Raw genomic sequence first — 21,919 nt, 5'->3', positions numbered from 1 at the left:
AGATAGAGGTTAGTGGAGGTCGGATGGAGGAGTAGATGAGGGGTCAGGTTGAGGTTGGCTGAAGGATACAGCTGGTGGGGGTCAGATGTTCGAGGCAGATGGTGGGATCAGGAAGAAGAGTTAAGCTGCTGCTAAGGTCAGATGGAGGATCAGATGGGAGGGGGGTGGGGGGATATCAGATGGTGGAGGTGCTTGTTGGTGGAATCAGGTAGAGAAAGGATAGCAGGTGGGGATTGGATGGTAGAATGTAGGATGAGATATAGGAGATCATATAATAGGATGTGTTTTTCGCACTGAATTCATTTTGAACCTCTTTCTGTATTTTCCCCGCAGGACCAGAACAGATATCATGAAGACATTTTCGGCATCACTCTTCGCACGCATGAAGTGACCACACGTGTCCGGTGTCAGTCCATGTCCCTACAGGAGAAGCGGGAGACATGATGACGTGTGGCGGTCTCGGGTCACATTGGGAGACGCATCTTCTTTACATGGAGGTGTAATCCTCCAACCACAAACCTTTCTACATCCAGACTGTGCGCTGACCAATCGGGCAGCAGGCACCATTAGGACTAGAAGAGAACGTTCTTCTCCGATTGGCCACAAGGCCCACGGCTTACCATTGTGTCACCACCGACAGACCGGGTATGAAACAGAATTCTTCTCCCACCCTTTACGCCGATCAGTCCTAGGAGGAGCTACGTGAGGAAAGATCGGCGCCTGTTGAGTATGGGAGTTACCCATGTGGCTGGAATCTGCAGCTCATCCATTGACCAGCAACCAGTGCCATCACTGTGACCGGAGGAATCCCGTTCTTGGGTGTGGCGGGAGGAATCCCGTTCTTGGGTGTGGCGGGAGGAATCCCGTTCTTCGGTGTGACCGGAGGAATCCCGTTCTTGGGTGTGGCGGGAGGAATCCAGTTCTTCGGGGTGGCGGGAGGAATCCCGTTCTTCGGGGTGGCGGGAGGAATCCCGTTCTTGGGGGTGGCGGGAGGAATCCCGTTCTTCGGGGTGGCGGGAGGAATCCCGTTCTTGGGTGTGGCGGGAGGAATCCCGTTCTTGGGTGTGGAGGGAGGAATCCCGTTCTTGGGTGTGGCGGGAGGAATCCCGTTCTTGGGTGTGGCGGGAGGAATCTCGTTCTTCGGGGTGGCGGGAGGAATCCCGTTCTTCGGTGGTGACATTTGTTTCTGAACGATGATGTAGGCTTCACGGGGCTAAACCATGAATTTTCAACCATTTATTCCAATGGGACGGGCTGAGGCCACCGATGGCCAGATTCAATATAACCCTTTTGGTGGTGGGTCACCTCGACACGTTCATTTATTAGGAGTGAAAGCTGCTGGCAATGGGCTGAACTCCGTGACTATCGGGTGAGGGGTCAGGTGACTGGTATAGGGGCGGCGTGGCTGGATGGGTGGAGGGCGGTGTTGGGTTGGGTACTGAAGATCGGACTGTATATTCTCTGATGCTGTATTTATCCAATGAATAAATATCTTCGACTATTATTCGAGGTGTCAGATCTCATTGTATACGAAGGTGATGATGCACTTCTGGCCTCCAGTCTACATTGAATTTGTAGCTCCGCCCAGCATTGTCTACCGGTGCTGGAATATTCTGAGTCACCTCCTCAATGGGTGTTCTGGTCTAAGGAGGAATTACTCAGATGGATGAGCGATGCCAAGAATGGCTACTGACTGAATATTCGATTAGTCATTACTCCGGAGAGCTGGGAGTGCCGCCTAAGTGATGGGAATCGTCCACTGGGGTACGCTGGAATTCAGAAAGTTGGGTTAGACTGCCACCTACTGGAGGTTGGCAGGGAAGTTGTATGCCAGCCTCCATATAATAACCCCTCCTCTACCTAGCTGGGGTATGGCCTCACCAAGAGTGACCACACGGGGTACATGCCCCACCAGGGGTGACCACACGGAAGATGGCCACACCAGGGGTGACCACACAAGGTACGTGCCCCACAAAGGGTGACCACACGGGGTACGTGCTCCACAAAGGGTGACCACACGGGGTATGGCCCCACCAGGGGTGACCACACAGAGGGTGACCACACGGGGTATGGCCCCACCAGGGGTGACCACACAGAGGATGGCCCCACAAAGGGTGACCACATGAGGTACGTGCCCCACAAGAGGTGACCCCGCGGGGTAAAAGCCCCACAAGGGGTGACCACATGGGGTATGTGCCCCAAAAAGGGTGACCACACAGAGGATGGCCCCACAAAGAGTGACCACATGAAGTATATGCCTCACAAGGGGTGACCACACGGGGTACGTGCCCCACAAGTGATGACCACACGGGGTACGTGCCACACAAGGGGTGACCACAGGCGGTATGTGCCCCACAAAGGGGTGACCACTAAACCGCACACAGCCTTGTCCGATCTGCAGTCACACCATTCCGGGGACCCCAGTAACCCTCATTTGCATATTGGGAGGTCCAAAAAAATTTAGGCCAATCAAAATAAAATGCACCAACTTGCCTGACGTGGCAAATGATTCGCCCAACACAATTCGGGAAATGGCATTAGAGCCGGTCACGTAGCCATGCCCCTCCCCCACCAGTCTAGCAGCCCATATTGTGGCATGTCATTGGTGGATGTCTGAGTGACCTGAGTACCAATAAAGCTTTTTGTGGTTAAAAAAAGAAAGTGTCGCGCAGCTGGAATTTTCAGGAGGCGGGTCCCAGAAGGGGCCAATCGTTGGCCCCAACATGTGAATGTAATGGAGAACATGAAAAAAAACACGGAGGCGGATCTTCTGTACAAGTATGTAAACATTTATTTCAGTCACAGCCCGCCCCCGCGGTGCCCCGCCACACACGGCTCGGTGTGCTGTAAACGCTGCCCCGCCTGGGGTGTGGTCACAGCTTGGCACTGATAGCAGAGGGGGAGGTGCCAGAGCCGAACCCGCCTAGCGGATGATGGCGTACAGTCAGTTATAGGGGCCCCCAGGCTGGGGCAGGCAGGGCATGCTGGGAGGGAGCCGGGAATCTCGGAGCACCAGATGTGTAACACACCGTTCGTTGTATTTACTAAGCAGAGGACTCCCGGGTGCCCCAGGCAGGGAGTGCGATCGTTGTCCGGAGGGGTCCTGGCCTGTGAATTCTGCTCCGTCACCTCACAGAGGCTCCAGACTCTGAAACCAATGACATCGCTCCGCGGGGGAGGGCCCAGATGAGGAAACGTCCGTATTGGTGGCTGATTACATTCCTGGCAATGACGTCCTCCCGCAGTCACCGCACAGCGCAGGCTCCATTCACAAAGCCAGAACGATCTTCATTCACCATCGCGATCGATTGTCAGCGCTGAGAGCCACAGAGTCCGAGAATGGAGACTCCTATGTGGGGGGGGCAACTGTCCTCCATAAATGAGGAACAATTTATGAAGTGGGGGGGTACAATCACTCCCTCCTCCTGTCTGAATAGTTTATACCCTGTCTGTAATTCCCCCCCCCCCCCATCATCATCATCCTCTGTGCAGCATCATGCACCCTGTCCCCCCCCCCCCCCACTAATCCCTACATATGCACCTTGCACCCCCCACCATTCTCTGTGCAGCCTCCACCCCCCCCCCCCCCATTCTCATCCACCCATCTGAACTATGCACCCCCCCCCCCCCACTATACTCATCTATACATCATGCACCCCCCCCCCTGCATAATCATCCTTACATCTGCACCATGCACCCCCACTATTCTCTGTGCAACCTCCACCCCCCCCCCACCATTGTCATCCACCCATCTGAACTATGCACCCCCCCCATACTCATCCTTACATCTGCACCATGCACCCCCCACCATTCTCTGTGCAACCTCCACCCCCCCCCCCACCATTGTCATCCACCCATCTGAACTATGCACCCCCCCCCCATACTCATCCTTACATCTGCACCATGCACCCCCCACCATTCTCTGTGCAACCTCCACCCCCCCCACCATTCTCTTTGCAGCCTCAACACCCCCCCCCCCCACCATTCTCTGTGCAACCTCTACCCCCCCACCATTCTCTGTGCAACCTCCACCCCCCCCACCATTCTCTTTGCAGCCTCAACACCCCCCCCCCCCCACCATTCTCTGTGCAACCTCTACCCCCCCACCATTCTCTGTGCAACCTCCACCCCCCCACCATTCTCTTTGCAGCCTCAACACCCCCCCCCCCCCCACCATTCTCTGTGCAACCTCTACCCCCCCACCATTCTCTGTGCAGCCTCCACCCCCCCCCCACCATTCTCTGTGCAACCTCTACCCCCCCACCATTCTCTGTGGAGCCTCCAACCCTCCCCCCACCATTCTCTGCAGAGCCTCCAACCCCCCCCCCCCCCCATTCTCTGCGCAACCTCTACCCCCCCACCATTCTCTGTGGAGCCTCCAACCCTCCCCCCACCATTCTCTGCAGAGCCTCCAACCCCCCCCCACCATTCTCTGCGCAGCCTCCAACCCCCCCACCATTCTCTGTGCACCCTTCGCACCTTGCCTGCCCCCATGCACCCCCCCACCATTCTCATCCTCCCATATGAACTATGCACCCCTCCCCCACTATACTCCTCTCTACATCATGCCCCCCCCCCCCCCATACTCATCCTTACATCTGAACTATGCACCCCCTCACTCATCATCCTCACTACCATCTCACCTTCCCACCTGAATTCTGCACTGTGTACCCCCCCCCCCCCATATGACCTCATTGACCCCTCTGACCACCATCCTCAGTACACAGAACAGTGAAGGGCCCCCCCCCCCCCATATGACCTCATAGACCTCTATGACCACCATCCTCAGTACACAGAACAGTGAAGGGCCCCCCCCCCCCATATGACCTCATAGACCCCTATGACCACCATCCTCAGTACACAGAACGGTGAAGGGGCCCCCCCCATATGACCTCATAGACCCCTATGACCACCATCCTCAGTACACAGAACAGTGAAAGCCCCCCCCCCCATATGACCTCATAGACCTCTATGACCACCATCCTCAGTACACAGAACAGTGAAGGGCCCCCCCCCATATGACCTCATAGACCCCTATGACCACCATCCTCAGTACACAGAACGGTGAAGGGGCCCCCCCCATATGACCTCATCGACCCCTCTGACCACCATCCTCAGTACACAGACAGTGAAGGGCCCCCCCATATGACCTCATCGACCCCTCTGACCACCATCCTCAGTACACAGAACAGTGAAGGCCCCCCCCCATATGACCTCATAGACCCCTATGACCACCATCCTCAGTACACAGAACAGTGAAGGGCCCCCCCAAATGATCTCATAGACCCCTCTGACCACCATCCTCAGTACACAGAACAGTGAAGGGCCCCCCCCCCCCCATATGACCTCATCGACCCCTCTGACCACCATCCTCAGTACACAGAACAGTGAAGGCCCCCCCAAATGATCTCATCGGCCCCTCTGACCACCATCCTCAGTACACAGAACAGTGAAGGGCCCCCCCAAATGATCTCATAGACCCCTCTGACCACCATCCTCAGTACACAGAACAGTGAAGGGCCCCCCCCCCATATGACCTCATAGACCCCTCTGACCACCATCCTCAGTACACAGAACAGTGAAGGCCCCCCCCATATGACCTCATCGGCCCCTCTGACCACCATCCTCAGTACACAGAACAGTGAAGGGCCCCCCCCCCATATGACCTCATAGACCCCTCTGACCACCATCCTCAGTACACAGAGCAGTGAAGGGCCCCCCCCGGGGAGGGTAAAGTCTCCTGCAGATGCCCCGTCTCGGGTCTTGGCTGGAACTGAGCAGAATCCACAGGACGGATGTAGTGACTGGGAACTGGGATCACATCCAGTGGTCAGGAGGGTGCTGTGATGCCCCTAGAGGCAGCCGTATGAGCAGCACATGAAACGTGAGTGAAGCGGTGACGTCCTCATGTCCACAAGGCACTTTGGAAGCACAAATCCTCCCCCCTCCTCCGTGCGCAGCCAACCCCTCCCCCTCTCTGGATCCCGCCATCCATTCTAGATGGGAGTAATATTACAGATATGGGTGGAGTGCCGGCAAGGCAGAGCCCGGAGGGTGGGAACACCGATATGAAAGCAGCTGGAAGCCCTCGGCGGGGGGGGGACAGTCTTTGGGCGTTCCAATATGGGGACCCCCCCCCCCCCAGAGGGCAGCAACATTCTGAATGAGGGCAGCAGATCGATAATAACACTGGAAATAATAAATATCTCTATATCTTCCTTTACAAGTAGCTTATCCAAAATTCAGCGACATAAAACGTAGTCTCTCTGTAGAAGCGGCACGGGGTGTGGCCATGCACCGACGTCTGATAGAAAAATAATACATGGAAGGACCAGCCGGGCCCCTCTCAGTTCTGGGGGCCAATCGGGAGCAGCACCAGGTCCCATAGGTATGAAGAGCCCCAAGAACATGTTTGATCGATCGATGAGGGACCTGAGGGGAACAATGGGAAGACATGAGGACAGGCACGGACCAATCACAGCACAGACAGAGAAGGTGGTCGTATCATCCAACCACATGACATCATCATCCAGTCCTCAGACGGAACATCCCAGTCACATGTCACAGCCGTCTCTTCTACCATCCAATCACACGACAGAGCACATATCTGGAATATCACATACATGTGTCATCCTACAACCATTCTTCTCTTACAGCACAAACACGTCATCAAGTCAACAGACGAGCCGGGATCTGGAAGGTTCCACTAGAAGTCACTATGAGGTCTTCCAACAGCGACATCAGTCTACAGGGCTTCTGAGATCATTGAGGATTCACCTACAGGAGCCGTCTGCAGGGAAGAAGGTCAACTACGGTCAATTGGCCTCATTCTGACCTACCGCGGAGCTCCTGTCCTACATTGGACCTCTTTCTGACCTACGCGGAGCTCCTGTCCTACATTGGACCTCTTTCTGACCTACCGCGGAGCTCCTGTCCTACATTGGACCTCTTTCTGACCTACCGCGGAGCTCCTGTCCTACATTGGACCTCCCTCTGACCTGCACTGCAGCTCCTGTCCTACATTGGACCTCCCTCTGACCTGGCGCTCAGCTCCTGTCCTACATTGGACCTCCCCCTCTGACCTGGCGCCCAGCTCCTGTCCTACATTGGACCTCCCCCTCTGACCTGGCGCCCAGCTCCTGTCCTACATTGGACCTCCCCCTCTGACCTGGCGCCCAGCTCCTGTCCTACATTGGACCTCCCCCTCTGACCTGCCGTGGAGCTCCTGGCCTACATTTGATCTCCCTCTGACCTGCCGTGGAGCTCCTGGCCTACATTTGATCTCCCTCTGACCTGCCGTGGAGCTCCTGGCCTACATTTGATCTCCCTCTGACCTGCCGTGGAGCTCCTGCCCTACAGTGGACCCGCCCTGGAGCTCCTGCCCTACAGTGGACCCGCCCTGGAGCTCCTGCCCTACAGTGGACCCGCCCTGGAGCTCCTGCCCTACAGTGGACCCGCCCTGGAGCTCCTGCCCTACAGTGGACCCGCCCTGGAGCTCCTGCCCTACAGTGGACCTCCTTTTGACCTGCCGTGGAGCTCCTGTCCTACATTGGACCTCTTTCCGGCCTTCCATGGAGCTCCTGTCCTACATTTGATCTACCTCTGACCGGCTGTGGAGCTCCTGGCCTACATTGACCTCCCTTCCACCTGCCGCGGAGCTCCTGGCCTGCATTTGACCTACTTCAGACCTGCTTTAAGCAGATTTTGCATTCCCATACACGTGGATGTAAAAGTAAAACCCGTCTGAAGCAAACATACGCCCCATCCACATGGGCCCTTGTTATATTAGAAGGCTGAACCCTCCTGCTGGAACCCTCACACAGAATTGGACATTGTAGGGTGAGGAGATCCAATAGCAGACCTTGGTGTCAACTGTGAGGGCTGCAGCTTTTCCTTCCCTCACAAGGAGAACTGAGAAGGAGGTGTTGGTGAGTCGGCCAGGATGGTGAGGCTCATAGATGGTCTCGGTGCATTCACAGATGTCTCCTGATGGCCAGTCTAAGGGAAAATAAACTGAGCGACGCTGGCTACCCCCGAGCTCAGCCGAGGCACGGAGAGCGACGCTGGCTACCCCCGAGCTCAGCCGAGGCACGGAGAGCGACGCTGGCTACCCCCGAGCTCAGCCGAGGCACGGAGAGCGACGCTGGCTACCCCCGAGCTCAGCCGAGGCACGGAGAGCGACGCTGGCTACCCCCGAGCTCAGCCGAGGCACGGAGAGCGACGCTGGCTACCCCCGAGCTCAGCCGAGGCACGGAGAGCGACGCTGGCTACCCCCGAGCTCAGCCGAGGCACGGAGAGCGACGCTGGCTACCCCCGAGCTCAGCCGAGGCACGGAGAGCGACGCTGGCTACCCCCGAGCTCAGCCGAGGCACGGAGAGCGACGCTGGCTACCCCCGAGCTCAGCCGAGGCACGGAGAGCGACGCTGGCTACCCCCGAGCTCAGCCGAGGCACGGAGAGCGACGCTGGCTACCCCCGAGCTCAGCCGAGGCACGGAGAGCGACGCTGGCTACCCCCGAGCTCAGCCGAGGCACGGAGAGCGACGCTGGCTACCCCCGAGCTCAGCCGAGGCACGGAGAGCGACGCTGGCTACCCCCGAGCTCAGCCGAGGCACGGAGAGCGACGCTGGCTACCCCCGAGCTCAGCCGAGGCACGGAGAGCGACGCTGGCTACCCCCGAGCTCAGCCGAGGCACGGAGAGCGACGCTGGCTACCCCCGAGCTCAGCCGAGGCACGGAGAGCGACGCTGGCTACCCCCGAGCTCAGCCGAGGCACGGAGAGCGACGCTGGCTACCCCCGAGCTCAGCCGAGGCACGGAGAGCGACGCTGGCTACCCCCGAGCTCAGCCGAGGCACGGAGAGCGACGCTGGCTACCCCCGAGCTCAGCCGAGGCACGGAGAGCGACGCTGGCTACCCCCGAGCTCAGCCGAGGCACGGAGAGCGACGCTGGCTACCCCCGAGCTCAGCCGAGGCACGGAGAGCGACGCTGGCTACCCCCCGAGCTCAGCCGAGGCACGGAGAGCGACGCTGGCTACCCCGAGCTCAGCCGAGGCACGGAGAGCGACGCTGGCTACCCCCGAGCTCAGCCGAGGCACGGAGAGCGACGCTGGCTACCCCCGAGCTCAGCCGAGGCACGGAGAGCGACGCTGGCTACCCCCGAGCTCAGCCGAGGCACGGAGAGCGACGCTGGCTACCCCCGAGCTCAGCCGAGGCACGGAGAGCGACGCTGGCTACCCCCGAGCTCAGCCGAGGCACGGAGAGCGACGCTGGCTACCCCCGAGCTCAGCCGAGGCACGGAGAGCGACGCTGGCTACCCCCGAGCTCAGCCGAGGCACGGAGAGCGACGCTGGCTACCCCCGAGCTCAGCCGAGGCACGGAGAGCGACGCTGGCTACCCCCGAGCTCAGCCGAGGCACGGAGAGCGACGCTGGCTACCCCCGAGCTCAGCCGAGGCACGGAGAGCGACGCTGGCTACCCCCGAGCTCAGCCGAGGCACGGAGAGCGACGCTGGCTACCCCCGAGCTCAGCCGAGGCACGGAGAGCGACGCTGGCTACCCCCGAGCTCAGCCGAGGCACGGAGAGCGACGCTGGCTACCCCCGAGCTCAGCCGAGGCACGGAGAGCGACGCTGGCTACCCCCGAGCTCAGCCGAGGCACGGAGAGCGACGCTGGCTACCCCCGAGCTCAGCCGAGGCACGGAGAGCGACGCTGGCTACCCCCGAGCTCAGCCGAGGCACGGAGAGTGACATTGGCTACTCCTGAGCTCAGCCAAGGCACGGAGAGTGACGGCCAGCTCATCTCAAGCTTGACCGAGCCAAGGAGAGCGACATGGAGCTACTCCCAAGTTAGAAGAAGCCACATTTCCCTCTCTTTGACTGAATTCAGCCGAGCCGAGGAGAGCGATGGCCATCTCTGCCCGAGTTCAGCCTAACCCAACTGGAGCCGATGAACAGGAGCAGAATGATGGAGTCACTTTCCAGACATCCATGTCCGATCAGGTTTGATCTCCAGCCTGAAACCTGAACTCATGTATGGTCTATGGGCTGGTGGATGGAAAGGATCATGCATCTCTTCTCATCCTATGACCTCCGATCCTCCAACCTATCAAATGGTGCAAATTTCTCCCACCAGCCTCGGGTACCTGGCGGCACAATTCCTTACTGCCCAAATGCTCCCATTTTCAGAACAGAGGCTTAGTCTGCAGAGGCCTGCTCACCTACCGAGCCTCACTTTCCTCTCCAATGTACGGGAAAGACTCTCGTGGCCTTCTCTCCTCGATGTGGAAACTTAGACCATGGATTCTGTGCGCCAGATTTCCTTTCCTTTCTGTTGCAGTACTAGAATGTTCACTGCTGGACCCACTACAGCGCACTAGACCGAATGCTGCAACTGCAGATTTATCACTCAACCCTGCATACACCCCCCCACACATATGCAGCCGATCCACACAACCCCCAGCACATGCAGCCGACCCGCACCTCGCACAACCCCCAGCACATGCAGCCGACCCGCACCTCGCACAACCCCCAGCACATGCAGCCGACCCGCACCTCGCACAACCCCCAGCACATGCAGCCGACCCGCACCTCGCACAACCCCCAGCACATGCAGCCGACCCGCGACCCGCACAACCCCCAGCACATGCAGCCGACCCGCGACCCGCACAACCCCCAGCACATGCAGCCGACCCGCGACCCGCACAGCCCCCAGCACATGCAGCCGACCCGCGACCCGCACAGCCCCCAGCACATGCAGCCGACCCGCGACCCGCACAGCCCCCAGCACATGCAGCCGACCCGCGACCCGCACAGCCCCCAGCACATGCAGCCGACCCGCGACCCGCACAGCCCCCAGCACATGCAGCCGACCCGCGACCCGCACAGCCCCCAGCACATGCAGCCGACCCGCGACCCGCACAGCCCCCAGCCCATGCAGCCGACCCGCACAGCCCCCAGCCCATGCAGCCGACCCGCACAGCCCCCAGCCCATGCAGCCGACCCGCACAGCCCCCAGCCCATGCAGCCGACCCGCACAGCCCCCAGCCCATGCAGCCGACCCGCACAGCCCCCAGCCCATGCAGCCGACCCGCACAGCCCCCAGCCCATGCAGCCGACCCGCACAGCCCCCAGCCCATGCAGCCGACCCGCACAGCCCCCAGCCCATGCAGCCGACCCGCACAAGCCCCCAGCCCATGCAGCCGACCCGCACAACCCCCAGCCCATGCAGCCGACCCGCACAACCCCCAGCCCATGCAGCCGACCCGCACAACCCCCAGCCCATGCAGCCGACCCGCACAACCCCCAGCCCATGCAGCCGACCCGCACAACCCCCAGCCCATGCAGCCGACCCGCACAACCCCCAGCCCATGCAGCCGACCCGCACAACCCCCAGCCCATGCAGCCGACCCGCACAACCCCCAGCACATGCAGCCGACCCGCACAACCCCCAGCACATGCAGCCGACCCGCACAACCCCCAGCACATGCAGCCGACCCACACCTCGCACAACCCCCAGCACATGCAGCCGACCCACACCTCGCACAACCCCCAGCACATGCAGCCGACCCACACCTCGCACAACCCCCAGCACATGCAGCCGACCCACACCTCGCACAACCCCCAGCACATGCAGCCGACCCACACCTCGCACAACCCCCAGCACATGCAGCCGACCCACACCTCGCACAACCCCCAGCACATGCAGCCGACCCACACCTCGCACAACCCCCAGCACATGCAGCCGACCCACACCTCGCACAACCCCCAGCACATGCAGCCGACCCACACCTCGCACAACCCCCAGCACATGCAGCCGACCCACACCTCGCACAACCCCCAGCACATGCAGCCGACCCACACCTCGCACAACCCCCAGCACATGCAGCCGACCCACACCTCGCACAACCCCCAGCACATGCAGCCGACCCACACCTCGCACAACCCCCAGCACATGCAGCCGACCCACACCACACAACCCCCAGCATACACGGCCCGTCGCCCCCCCACACCTCACACAGCCCCCCAGCATATACAACCCCGCCCCCAGTATACACAGACTCCCACCACTGACCCTTATGGGATGTGCTAACTGCTGGCACCGCTGCTGCTGCTGCTTGTGCTGTGGGCTGCTGAAGACACCTTCAAGGGTGTCCGCTCTTCCACCTCTTGCTCCTCCTCCTCCCATCCCCCGAGGCGTAGACCGTGGTACCCCGACCGAGGACCGGACCTGGTTCCTGCAATGGAAGGACGGTAGAGCAGTCACTATCAGTTAGCGGAGTATACGGAGATGAATGCAGACACAGTATACACAGAACTTCACCTGGGTGGGGGTCTCTGATGGGGAGACAGATCCGATGCTTGCCACATCCCCAGGGGGCGCTGTGCTGAGCCCTGACTCTGGTGTACCTGGAAGAACGGAGAGGATTGCTGGGCTGATGAACATTCTGTGATTTCTGCTTTACCAATATCAAAATTATATTTAAAGTGCATAATTCACAGCGAATCGTGCGCAACCTCCTCCCCCGAGACGTGCGAGAAGAAAGGACCGCCACAAATTAAAGTGTTCTTCCAGAAAAGAACACACACAGTTGTGATACACTACATTGCCCCAAGTATTGGCCCCGGCCCTCCCAATCATGTGACTCCGGTGTTCCAATCCTCCCTTCCATATCATGTGATTCAGGTGTTCCAAACCCCTCCATGTCATGCGATTCAGGTGTTCCAATCCTCCCTTCCATGTCATGTGACTCAGGTGTTCCAAACCCCTCCATGTCATGTGACTCAGGTGTTCCAAACCCCTCCATGTCATGCGATTCAGGTGTCCCAATCCCCTCCAAGTCATGCGATTCAGGTGTCCCAATCCCCTCCATGTCATGCGATTCAGGTGTCCCAATCCCCTCCATGTCATGCGATTCAGGTGTCCCAATCCCCTCCAAGTCATGCGATTCCGGTGTTCCCATCCCTCCAAGTCATGCGATTCAGGTGTTCCCATCCCTCCAAGTCATGCGATTCAGGTGTTCCCATCCCTCCAAGTCATGCGATTCAGGTGTTCCCATCCCTCCAAGTCATGCGATTCAGGTGTTCCCATCCCTCCATGTCATGCGATTCAGGTGTTCCCATCCTCCATGTCATGCGATTCAGGTGTTCCCATCCCTCCATATCATGCGATTCAGGTGTTCCCATCCCCTCCCAGTCATGCGATTCAGGTGTTCCAATCCCCTCCATATCAAGAGGGCGAGAGCAGAGGATCACTGGGGGGGGGGGGGGGAGAAGGGGGAAAGAGGGCGAGAGCAGAGGATCACTGGGGGGGGGGGGGGGGGGAAGGGGGGAAAGAGGGCGAGAGCAGAGGATCACGGGGGGGGGGGGGGAAAAGAGGGCAAGAGCAGAAGAGCGCGTGGGGGGGGGGGGGGGGGAAAGAGGGGGAGAGCAGAAGAGCGCGCGGGGGGGGGGGGGGGGAAAGAGGGCGAGAGCAGAGGAAGAGTGTGTTAGCATAGAGAGATAGAGAGAAGAGGAGCAGAGGAGAGCAAAGACAGACTGGTTGTATGCACATGGAAGCACAGGAAAGGAGGGAGAAAGAAAGCGCTTGAGCAGGAGCGGAGAGGAAAGGAGCGGGAGAGGAAAGGAGCGGGAGAGGAAAGGAGCGGGAGAGGAAAGGAGCGGGAGAGGAAAGGAGCGGGAGAGGAAAGGAGCGGGAGAGGAAAGGAGCGGAGAGGAAAGGAGCGGGAGAGAAAGGAGCGGGAGAAAGGAGCGTAGAGAGGAATCAGACGCAGGACAGCACCAGAGCGGAGGCAGAGGAGAGGCGCTGAAGTCCATGGTTTGGGATTGGTGGCGGAGCTGTGTGTATCTCCGTGTCGGGATGGCTCTGGCGCTCCATTACTTGCTCGGTCTCCTCTGTGCAGACGCGCACTCACCAGATATCAGAGTGGAAGTAGTACAGACAGTCCTGGTCTCTGGGAGTAGGACCCATCCCATGATCCGTACAGGACACGGACACTCACCTCATGCATGTAAATGGCGTGTAGACTCATCTCAGCAGATGCAAACTCTGAGGCCAGCAGCAGAGAAGAGCGAGAGACACTCTGGACCTGGAAGTCACTCGGTGACACGGCGCTGCGACAGAGACAGAACACAACGATCATACAATACGGCTCTTCACTTCTCCCCCCACAAAAGGTACAACCTCCACCCCCCACCACAGAGACAACTTTTACTCCCCCCCTTCTCCAGTACAAATCATTAGTAAGACCTCATCTGGAATATGCAGTTCAGTTTTCGGCTCCAATTCACAGAAAGAACATTGGGGAACTGGAGGAAGTACAGAGAAGGGCAACCAAACTGATACGAGGCATGGAGGAGATCAGCTATGAGGAGAGATTAGAGGAACTGAATGTATTCTGTACTGAGAAGAGGAGATTAAGGGGGGATATGAATCTCCATGTATAATACATAAGGGGGATATGATCACCATGTATAATACATAGGGGGGATATGATCTCCATGTATAATACATAAGGGGGGGATATGATCTCCATGTATAATACATAAGGGGGGGATATGATCTCCATGTATAATACATAAGGGGGGATATGATCTCCATGTATAATACATAAGGGGGGGATATGATCTCCATGTATAATACATAAGGGGGGATATGATCTCCATGTATAATACATAAGGGGGGATATGATCTCCATGTATAATACATAAGGGGGGGATATGATCTCCATGTATAATACATAAGGGGGGGATATGATCTCCATGTATAATACATAAGGGGGGGATATGATCTCCATGTATAATACATAAGGGGGATATGATCTCCATGTATAATACATAAGGGGGGATATGATCTCCATGTATAATACATAAGGGGGGGATATGATCTCCGTGTATAATACATAAGGGGGGGATATGATCTCCGTGTATAATACATAAGGGGGGATATGATCTCCGTGTATAATACATAAGGGGGGATATGATCTCCGTGTATAATACATAAGGGGGGGATATGATCTCCGTGTATAATACATAAGGGGGGGATATGATCTCCATGTATAATACATAAGGGGGGGATATGATCTCCATGTATAATACATAAGGGGGGGATATGATCTCCATGTATAATACATAAGGGGGGGATATGATCTCCATGTATAATACATAAGGGGGGATATGATCTCCATGTATAATACATAAGGGGGGATATGATCTCCATGTATAATACATAAGGGGGGGGGGGGGGATATGATCACCGTGTATAATACATAAGGGGGGGATATGATCTCCGTGTATAATACATAAGGGGGGATATAATCTCCATGTATAATACATAAGGGGGGGATATGATCTCCATGTATAATACATAAGGGGGGGATATGATCTCCATGTATAATACATAAGGGGGATATGATCACCCTGTATAATACATAAGGGGGGGATATGATCTCCACGTGTAATACATAAGGGGGGATATGATCACCACGTATAATACATAAGGGGGGATATGATCTCCATGTATAATACATAAGGGGGGGATATGATCTCCATGTATAATACATAAGGGGGATATGATCTCCATGTATAATACATAAGGGGGGGATATGATCACCATGTATAATACATAAGGGGGATATGATCACCATGTATAATACATAAGGGGGGATACGATCTCCATGTATAATACATAAGGGGGGATACGATCTCCATGTATAATACATAAGGGGGATATGATCTCCGTGTATAATACATAAGGGGGGGATATGATCTCCGTGTATAATACATAAGGGGGGGATATGATCTCCGTGTATAATACATAAGGGGGGGATATGATCTCCGTGTATAATACATAAGGGGGGGATATGATCTCCGTGTATAATACATAAGGGGGGGATATGATCTCCATGTATAATACATAAGGGGGGGATATGATCTCCATGTATAATACATAAGGGGGGGATATGATCTCCATGTATAATACATAAGGGGGGATATGATCTCCATGTATAATACATAAGGGGGGATATGATCACCATGTATAATACATAAGGGGGATATGATCTCCATGTATAATACATAAGGGGGGGATATGATCTCCATGTATAATACATAAGGGGGGATACGATCTCCATGTATAATACATAAGGGGGGGATATGATCTCCTGTATAATACATAAGGGGGATATGATCTCCATGTATAATACATAAGGGGGGGATATGATCTCCGTGATAATACATAAGGGGGGGATATGATCTCCGTGTATAATACATAAGGGGGGGATATGATCTCCGTGTATAATACATAAGGGGGGGATATGATCTCCGTGTATAATACATAAGGGGGGGATATGATCTCCGTGTATAATACATAAGGGGGGGATATGATCTCCATGTATAATACATAAGGGGGGGATATGATCTCCATGTATAATACATAAGGGGGGATATGATCTCCATGTATAATACATAAGGGGGGGATATGATCTCCATGTATAATACATAAGGGGGGATATGATCTCCATGTATAATACATAAGGGGGGATATGATCTCCATGTATAATACATAAGGGGGGGGGGGGGGATATGATCACCGTGTATAATACATAAGGGGGGGATATGATCTCCGTGTATAATACATAAGGGGGGATATAATCTCCATGTATAATACATAAGGGGGGATATAATCTCCATGTATAATACATAAGGGGGGGATATGATCTCCATGTATAATACATAAGGGGGGGATATGATCTCCATGTATAATACATAAGGGGGATATGATCACCCTGTATAATACATAAGGGGGGATATGATCTCCACGTGTAATACATAAGGGGGATATGATCACCACGTATAATACATAAGGGGGGATATGATCTCCATGTATAATACATAAGGGGGGATATGATCTCCATGTATAATACATAAGGGGGGGATATGATCTCCATGTATAATACATAAGGGGGATATGATCTCCATGTATAATACATAAGGGGGGGATATGATCTCCATGTATAATACATAAGGGGGATATGATCACCATGTATAATACATAAGGGGGGATATGATCTCCATGTATAATACATAAGGGGGGGATATGATCTCCATGTATAATACATAAGGGGGGGATATGATCACCATGTATAATACATAAGGGGGGATATGATCTCCATGTATAATACATAAGGGGGGATATGATCTCCATGTATAATACATAAGGGGGGATATGATCTCCATGTATAATACATAAGGGGGGATATGATCTCCATGTATAATACATAAGGGGGGGGTATGATCTCCATGTATAATACATAAGGGGGGGATATGATCTCCGTGTATAATACATAAGGGGGATATGATCTCGTGTATAATACATAAGGGGGGATATGATCTCCATGTATAATACATAAGGGGGGGGATATGATCTCCATGTATAATACATAAGGGGGGATATGATCTCCATGTATAATACATAAGGGGGGATTATCCGTTTACATCTGATAGTCCCATAGAAATACATGGGGTCAGTTCTCATCTGTAAACGGACAGATGAAGATCGGACATACGGAACTCCCGGGTGAAAGGGGCGTAACAGAAAGAAACCCGGAAAGAGAGATAATAATGAGTTGGAACACGCCGCCGTGGGGAGGGGGAGGGGAGGGGTCACTCACCTCTGCTGCAGTGCAGTGCGCTCACTGTTGTACAGGGAAGGGATGGAGTGCGCCCCCTGTGGACGGCCAGAGATCTGTGATGCAGAAAGGGATGCCAATATGCTGGCGGCAGCAGACGCCGTGGTTGTTGGCTGAGCGAAGCGCCGATCCCGAGACGGTAATCCACTGGCGGTCAGCACTGGGTGGACCAGCACGCTGGCCAGCAAATTATCCGGCTGAGGAGACAAGACAGACTGTGAGCTGAAGGAAGGAAGGCAGGAAAAAAGGAAGGAAGGAAGGAAGGAAGGCGGGAAAAAGGAAGGCTGGAAGGAAGGCGGGAAAAAGGAAGGCGGGAAAAAGGAAGGCGGGAAAAAGGAAGGCGGGAAAAAGGAAGGCGGGAAAAAGGAAGGCGGGAAAAAGGAAGGCGGGAAAAAGGAAGGCGGGAAAAAGGAAGGCGGGAAAAAGGAAGGCGGGAAAAAGGAAGGAAGGAAGGAAGGAAGGGAAGGAAGGAAGGAAGGAAGGAAGGAAGGAAAAGGGAAGGAAGGAAGGCGGGAAAAGAAGGAAGTAAGGCAGGCGGGAAAAAGGAAGGAAGGAAGGAAGGAAGGAAGGAAGAAAGGCAGGCGGGAAAAAGGAAGGAAGGAAGGAAGGAAGGAAGGAAGGAAGAAAGGCAGGCGGGAAAAAGGAAGGAAGGAAGGAAGGAAGAAAGGCAGGCGGGAAAAAGGAAGGAAGGAAGGAAGGAAGGAAGGAAGGAAGGAAGGAAGAAAGGCAGGCGGGAAAAAGGAAGGAAGGAAGGAAGGAAGGAAGGATGAAAAGGCAGGCGGGAAAAAGAAAGGAAGGAAGGAAGAAGGCAGGCGGAAAAAGAAAGGAAGGAAGGGAAGAAAGGCAGGCGGGAAAAAGGAAAGGAAGGCAGGCGGGAAAAAAAGGAAGGAAGGAAAGGAAGGAAGGCAGGCAGGAAACGGAAGGAAGTAAGAGGAGGAGAAGGAAGGAAGCGAAAGTGGGAACGAAAAAGGAAGGAAGGCGGGAACGAAAAGGAAGGAAGGAAGGCGGAACGAAAAAGGAAGGAAGGAAGGCGGGAAAAAGAAGGAAGGAAGGCGGAGGAAGGCAGGAGGAAGGCGGAGGAAGGAGAAGGAATGAAGGCGGGAGAAAAGGGAGGGATGGAAGGAAGGCGATGTGCAGGATCACACAGGGCGGTGAGAGTGGAGGAGTTCAGAACACTGACCGCAGTTCCAGACTACGTTGGACAGGAGGGAGCTGCAGATGGGGGCGTCACACAGGATCTGCTGGGCAGGAGGAGCGTTGGCGGCATCTTGTGCACCTTCTCCTTCACATGACTGATGAACATGGAGCTCTCCAATGGCGGTTGCCAGTGTGGATTGGTGATAGCGAAGTGCCATCAGTGACAGTTCGGTCTTCCCGTTCTCCGCCTGTTGGTACACCGAGGCCTGCGTCTGACCCTCCGACATCCACTGCAAACAACCAGACAAGGCGATTGGAGAGAGCGAGGAACACATGACCAATACCTGTCCACTCCCCCCGGAACTCGCCTGTCCCTGTGCTGCCTTCCCCCCCGGAACTCACCTGAGGGTTGCCGTGTTTCCGGATGTCCATTTGAGCAAACGAGCAAATGTCACCGACACCAACCACCTCCACCGAGAAGTTCCGGAAGAAGTCGATGATCTCCAGAGATTTGTGTCAGGAGGGAGAAGATCAGGATGAACGGGGTGATGATTGGGCTGAGAAGCTCCTCCAGGATGAAGACCTGCCAGAGAAACCACCAAGATGGAGGAACCACAGACCCAGAGAACCAACCAACGTCTGACCTCACCGGACTGACACCAGATCATACACCCCGCATACGACTGACACCGGGCCATACACCCCGCATACCGACGACTGACACCGGGCCATACACCCCGCATACCGACGACTGACACCGGGCCATACACCCCGCATACCGACGACTGACACCGGGCCATACACCCCGCATACCGACGACTGACACCGGGCCATACACCCGCATACCGACTGACACCGGGATCATACACCCCGCATACCGACACCTGACAGCGGGCCATACACCCCGCATACCGACTGACACCGGAACATACACCCCGCATACCGACACCTGACAGCGGGGCCATACACCCCGCATACCGACACCTGACAGCGGGCCATACACCCCGCATACCGACACCTGACAGCGGGCATACACCCCGCATACCGGCTGACACCGGGCCATACACCCCGCATACCGGCTGACACCGGGCCATACACCCCGCATACCGGCTGACACCGGGCCATACACCCCGCATACCGGCTGACACCGGGCCATACACCCCGCATACCAACACCGGATCATACACCCCGCATACCAACACCAGATCATACACCCCGCATACGACTGACCGGCCATACACTCCGCATACCGACTGACACCGGGCCATACACCCCGCATACCGGCTGACACCGGGCCATACACCCCGCATACCGGCTGACACCGGGCCATACACCCCGCATACCGGCTGACACCGGGCCATACACCCCGCATGCCGACTGACACCGGATCATACACCCCGCATGCCGACTGACACCGGATCATACACCCCGCATACCGACTGACACCGGATCATACACCCCGCATACCAACACCGGCCATACACCCCGCATACCGACTGACACCGGCCATACACTCCGCATACCGACTGACACCGGGCCATACACCCCGCATACCGGCTGACACCGGGCCATACACCCCTCATGCCGACTGACACCGGATCATACACCCCGCATACCGACTGACACCGGATCATACACCCCGCATACCAACACCGGATCATACACCCCGCAATACCGACTGACACCGGGCCATACACCCCGCATACCGACTGACACCGGATCATACACCCCGCATACCAACACCGGATCATACACCCCGCATACCGACTGACACTGGATCATACAACCCGCAGTACACTCCCCCCCCCCCCCCCCCCCCCCCCAGTGCTCCTGAGGCACAACCCCCCTCCCCTCCCAGCAGAGATCTAGGAAGGCGATTGGTCGGTCTTACCGCCTTGTACTGGAAGAGCTGCGCCAGCTCGTCGCGGGTCTCAGATTTGTGGGCGTGGCCCTGCCAGTGGTCCGGCATGTAGTGGATGTGAGCCAACACGCACTGCAGCAGCTGCTCCGGGCACCACACCATGTGCTCATCCGGGATGAACGACCTGCGGGGGAGGAGCTTATGAGAACACACCCACACCCAATGGCACCCCTCCCCTTGCCCCGCCTCTCACCTGGCGATGGTGACATGACCGAGGACAGTGATGGCGTCAGGATATGCTGCACGGTCAGGACATCCTCGTCATACACGGTCAGAGCGATGAGGACGGCCAGGATGGATCCAGCGAAGAAGGCCAGGTTCTTGGCCGCGATGGCCAGCAGGGGGAGGCGAAGGAGTTCATGTACTTGGGGGCCGGTTTGTAGCCGCGGCTCAGCCGCGCCTTGCAGCTCGTGGGTCAGCTCGTTGAAGTGGCGCAGGTAGAGGCGGCCGTACAGCGACCAGCGGCGGGCCCCCAGGCCCCGGTTCCCTCTTGATGACCTCGGTGTAGCTGAAGAAGGCGTAGAGGATCTGCCACACCAGGATGAAGGGGCACAGGACCAGATTGGCCAATCCCAGGAGGACGATGGTGCGGCTCAGCTCCTGCGCCAGCTCCAGCCTCTGCCCGGGACGTTTGTATTTGGGTTGGAGGTTCATTTGTTCTGGAAGAGCGAGCCGGGGCCCCAGAAGAACAGCAGCTCCAGGTGTTACTTCAGCCCCTGACTGAGGAAGGTCACCTCCCCGACCAGCGGCGGGTGGAAACGCACCGGCAGGAGGCTCTTGTTCACCATGGCAACCATGTAGTTCTTGAAGCGCAGGATCCGGTGGTAGATGTCCAGCTCAGTCAGCTCCTTCTTGTGGACGCCATCGGGTGTTCCCGCTGCAGGGAGATCAGGCGGCCCTGCACCTCCTGCCAGCTGTAGTTACACAGCTCCTCCTGTAGGGGGGAGGGGGGTCAGAGGACTCCTCCCACTGACACCAACGAGGGGGGCGCCGCTCCCCCAGCTGACACCAACGGGGGGGCGGCCGCTCCCCCCGCTGACACCAACGAGGGGGGCGCCGCTCCCCCCGCTGACACCAACGAGGGGGGGCGCCGCTCCCCCGCTGACACCAACGAGGGGGGCGCCGCTCCCCCCGCTGACACCAACGAGGGGGGCGCCGCTCCCCCCGCTGACACGCAACGAGG

General features: G+C 56.6%; 1 protein-coding gene and 1 pseudogene across 2 annotated transcripts in view; one reads left to right on the top strand and one right to left on the bottom strand.

Annotated features, from left to right (window-relative positions):
• The window catches only part of LOC149428483 (nitric oxide synthase 3-like), an 88,049-nt gene extending 86,545 nt beyond the window's left edge, over window positions 1–1,504 (top strand). The window contains 1 exon segment of the mRNA XM_089667350.1: window positions 334–1,504. Within this exon segment, the coding sequence (XP_089523476.1) occupies window positions 334–444 (111 nt within the window). The 3' untranslated portion in view covers window positions 445–1,504.
• A 4,699-nt stretch (window positions 1,505–6,203) lies between these two features.
• On the bottom strand, window positions 6,204–21,670 carry LOC149428482 (autophagy-related protein 9A-like; annotated as a pseudogene). The gene is made up of 9 exons (XR_016310726.1): window positions 20,930–21,670; window positions 20,707–20,860; window positions 19,218–19,398; window positions 18,872–19,105; window positions 17,661–17,893; window positions 13,992–14,103; window positions 12,318–12,399; window positions 12,065–12,230; window positions 6,204–6,432 (listed from the first exon to the last, which is right to left on the bottom strand). The product of XR_016310726.1 is annotated as an autophagy-related protein 9A-like (transcript).
• Window positions 21,671–21,919: the final 249 nt, after the last annotated feature.

Source organism: Staurois parvus, unplaced genomic scaffold (genome assembly GCF_062004578.1).
Source record: "Staurois parvus isolate SC_StPar_1 unplaced genomic scaffold, SC_StPar_1.0 ptg003205l, whole genome shotgun sequence".
NCBI lineage: Eukaryota > Metazoa > Chordata > Amphibia > Anura > Ranidae > Staurois > Staurois parvus.
The sequence above is the reverse complement of the archived record's forward strand: the minus strand, read 5'-3'. Positions and strand labels throughout refer to the sequence as shown.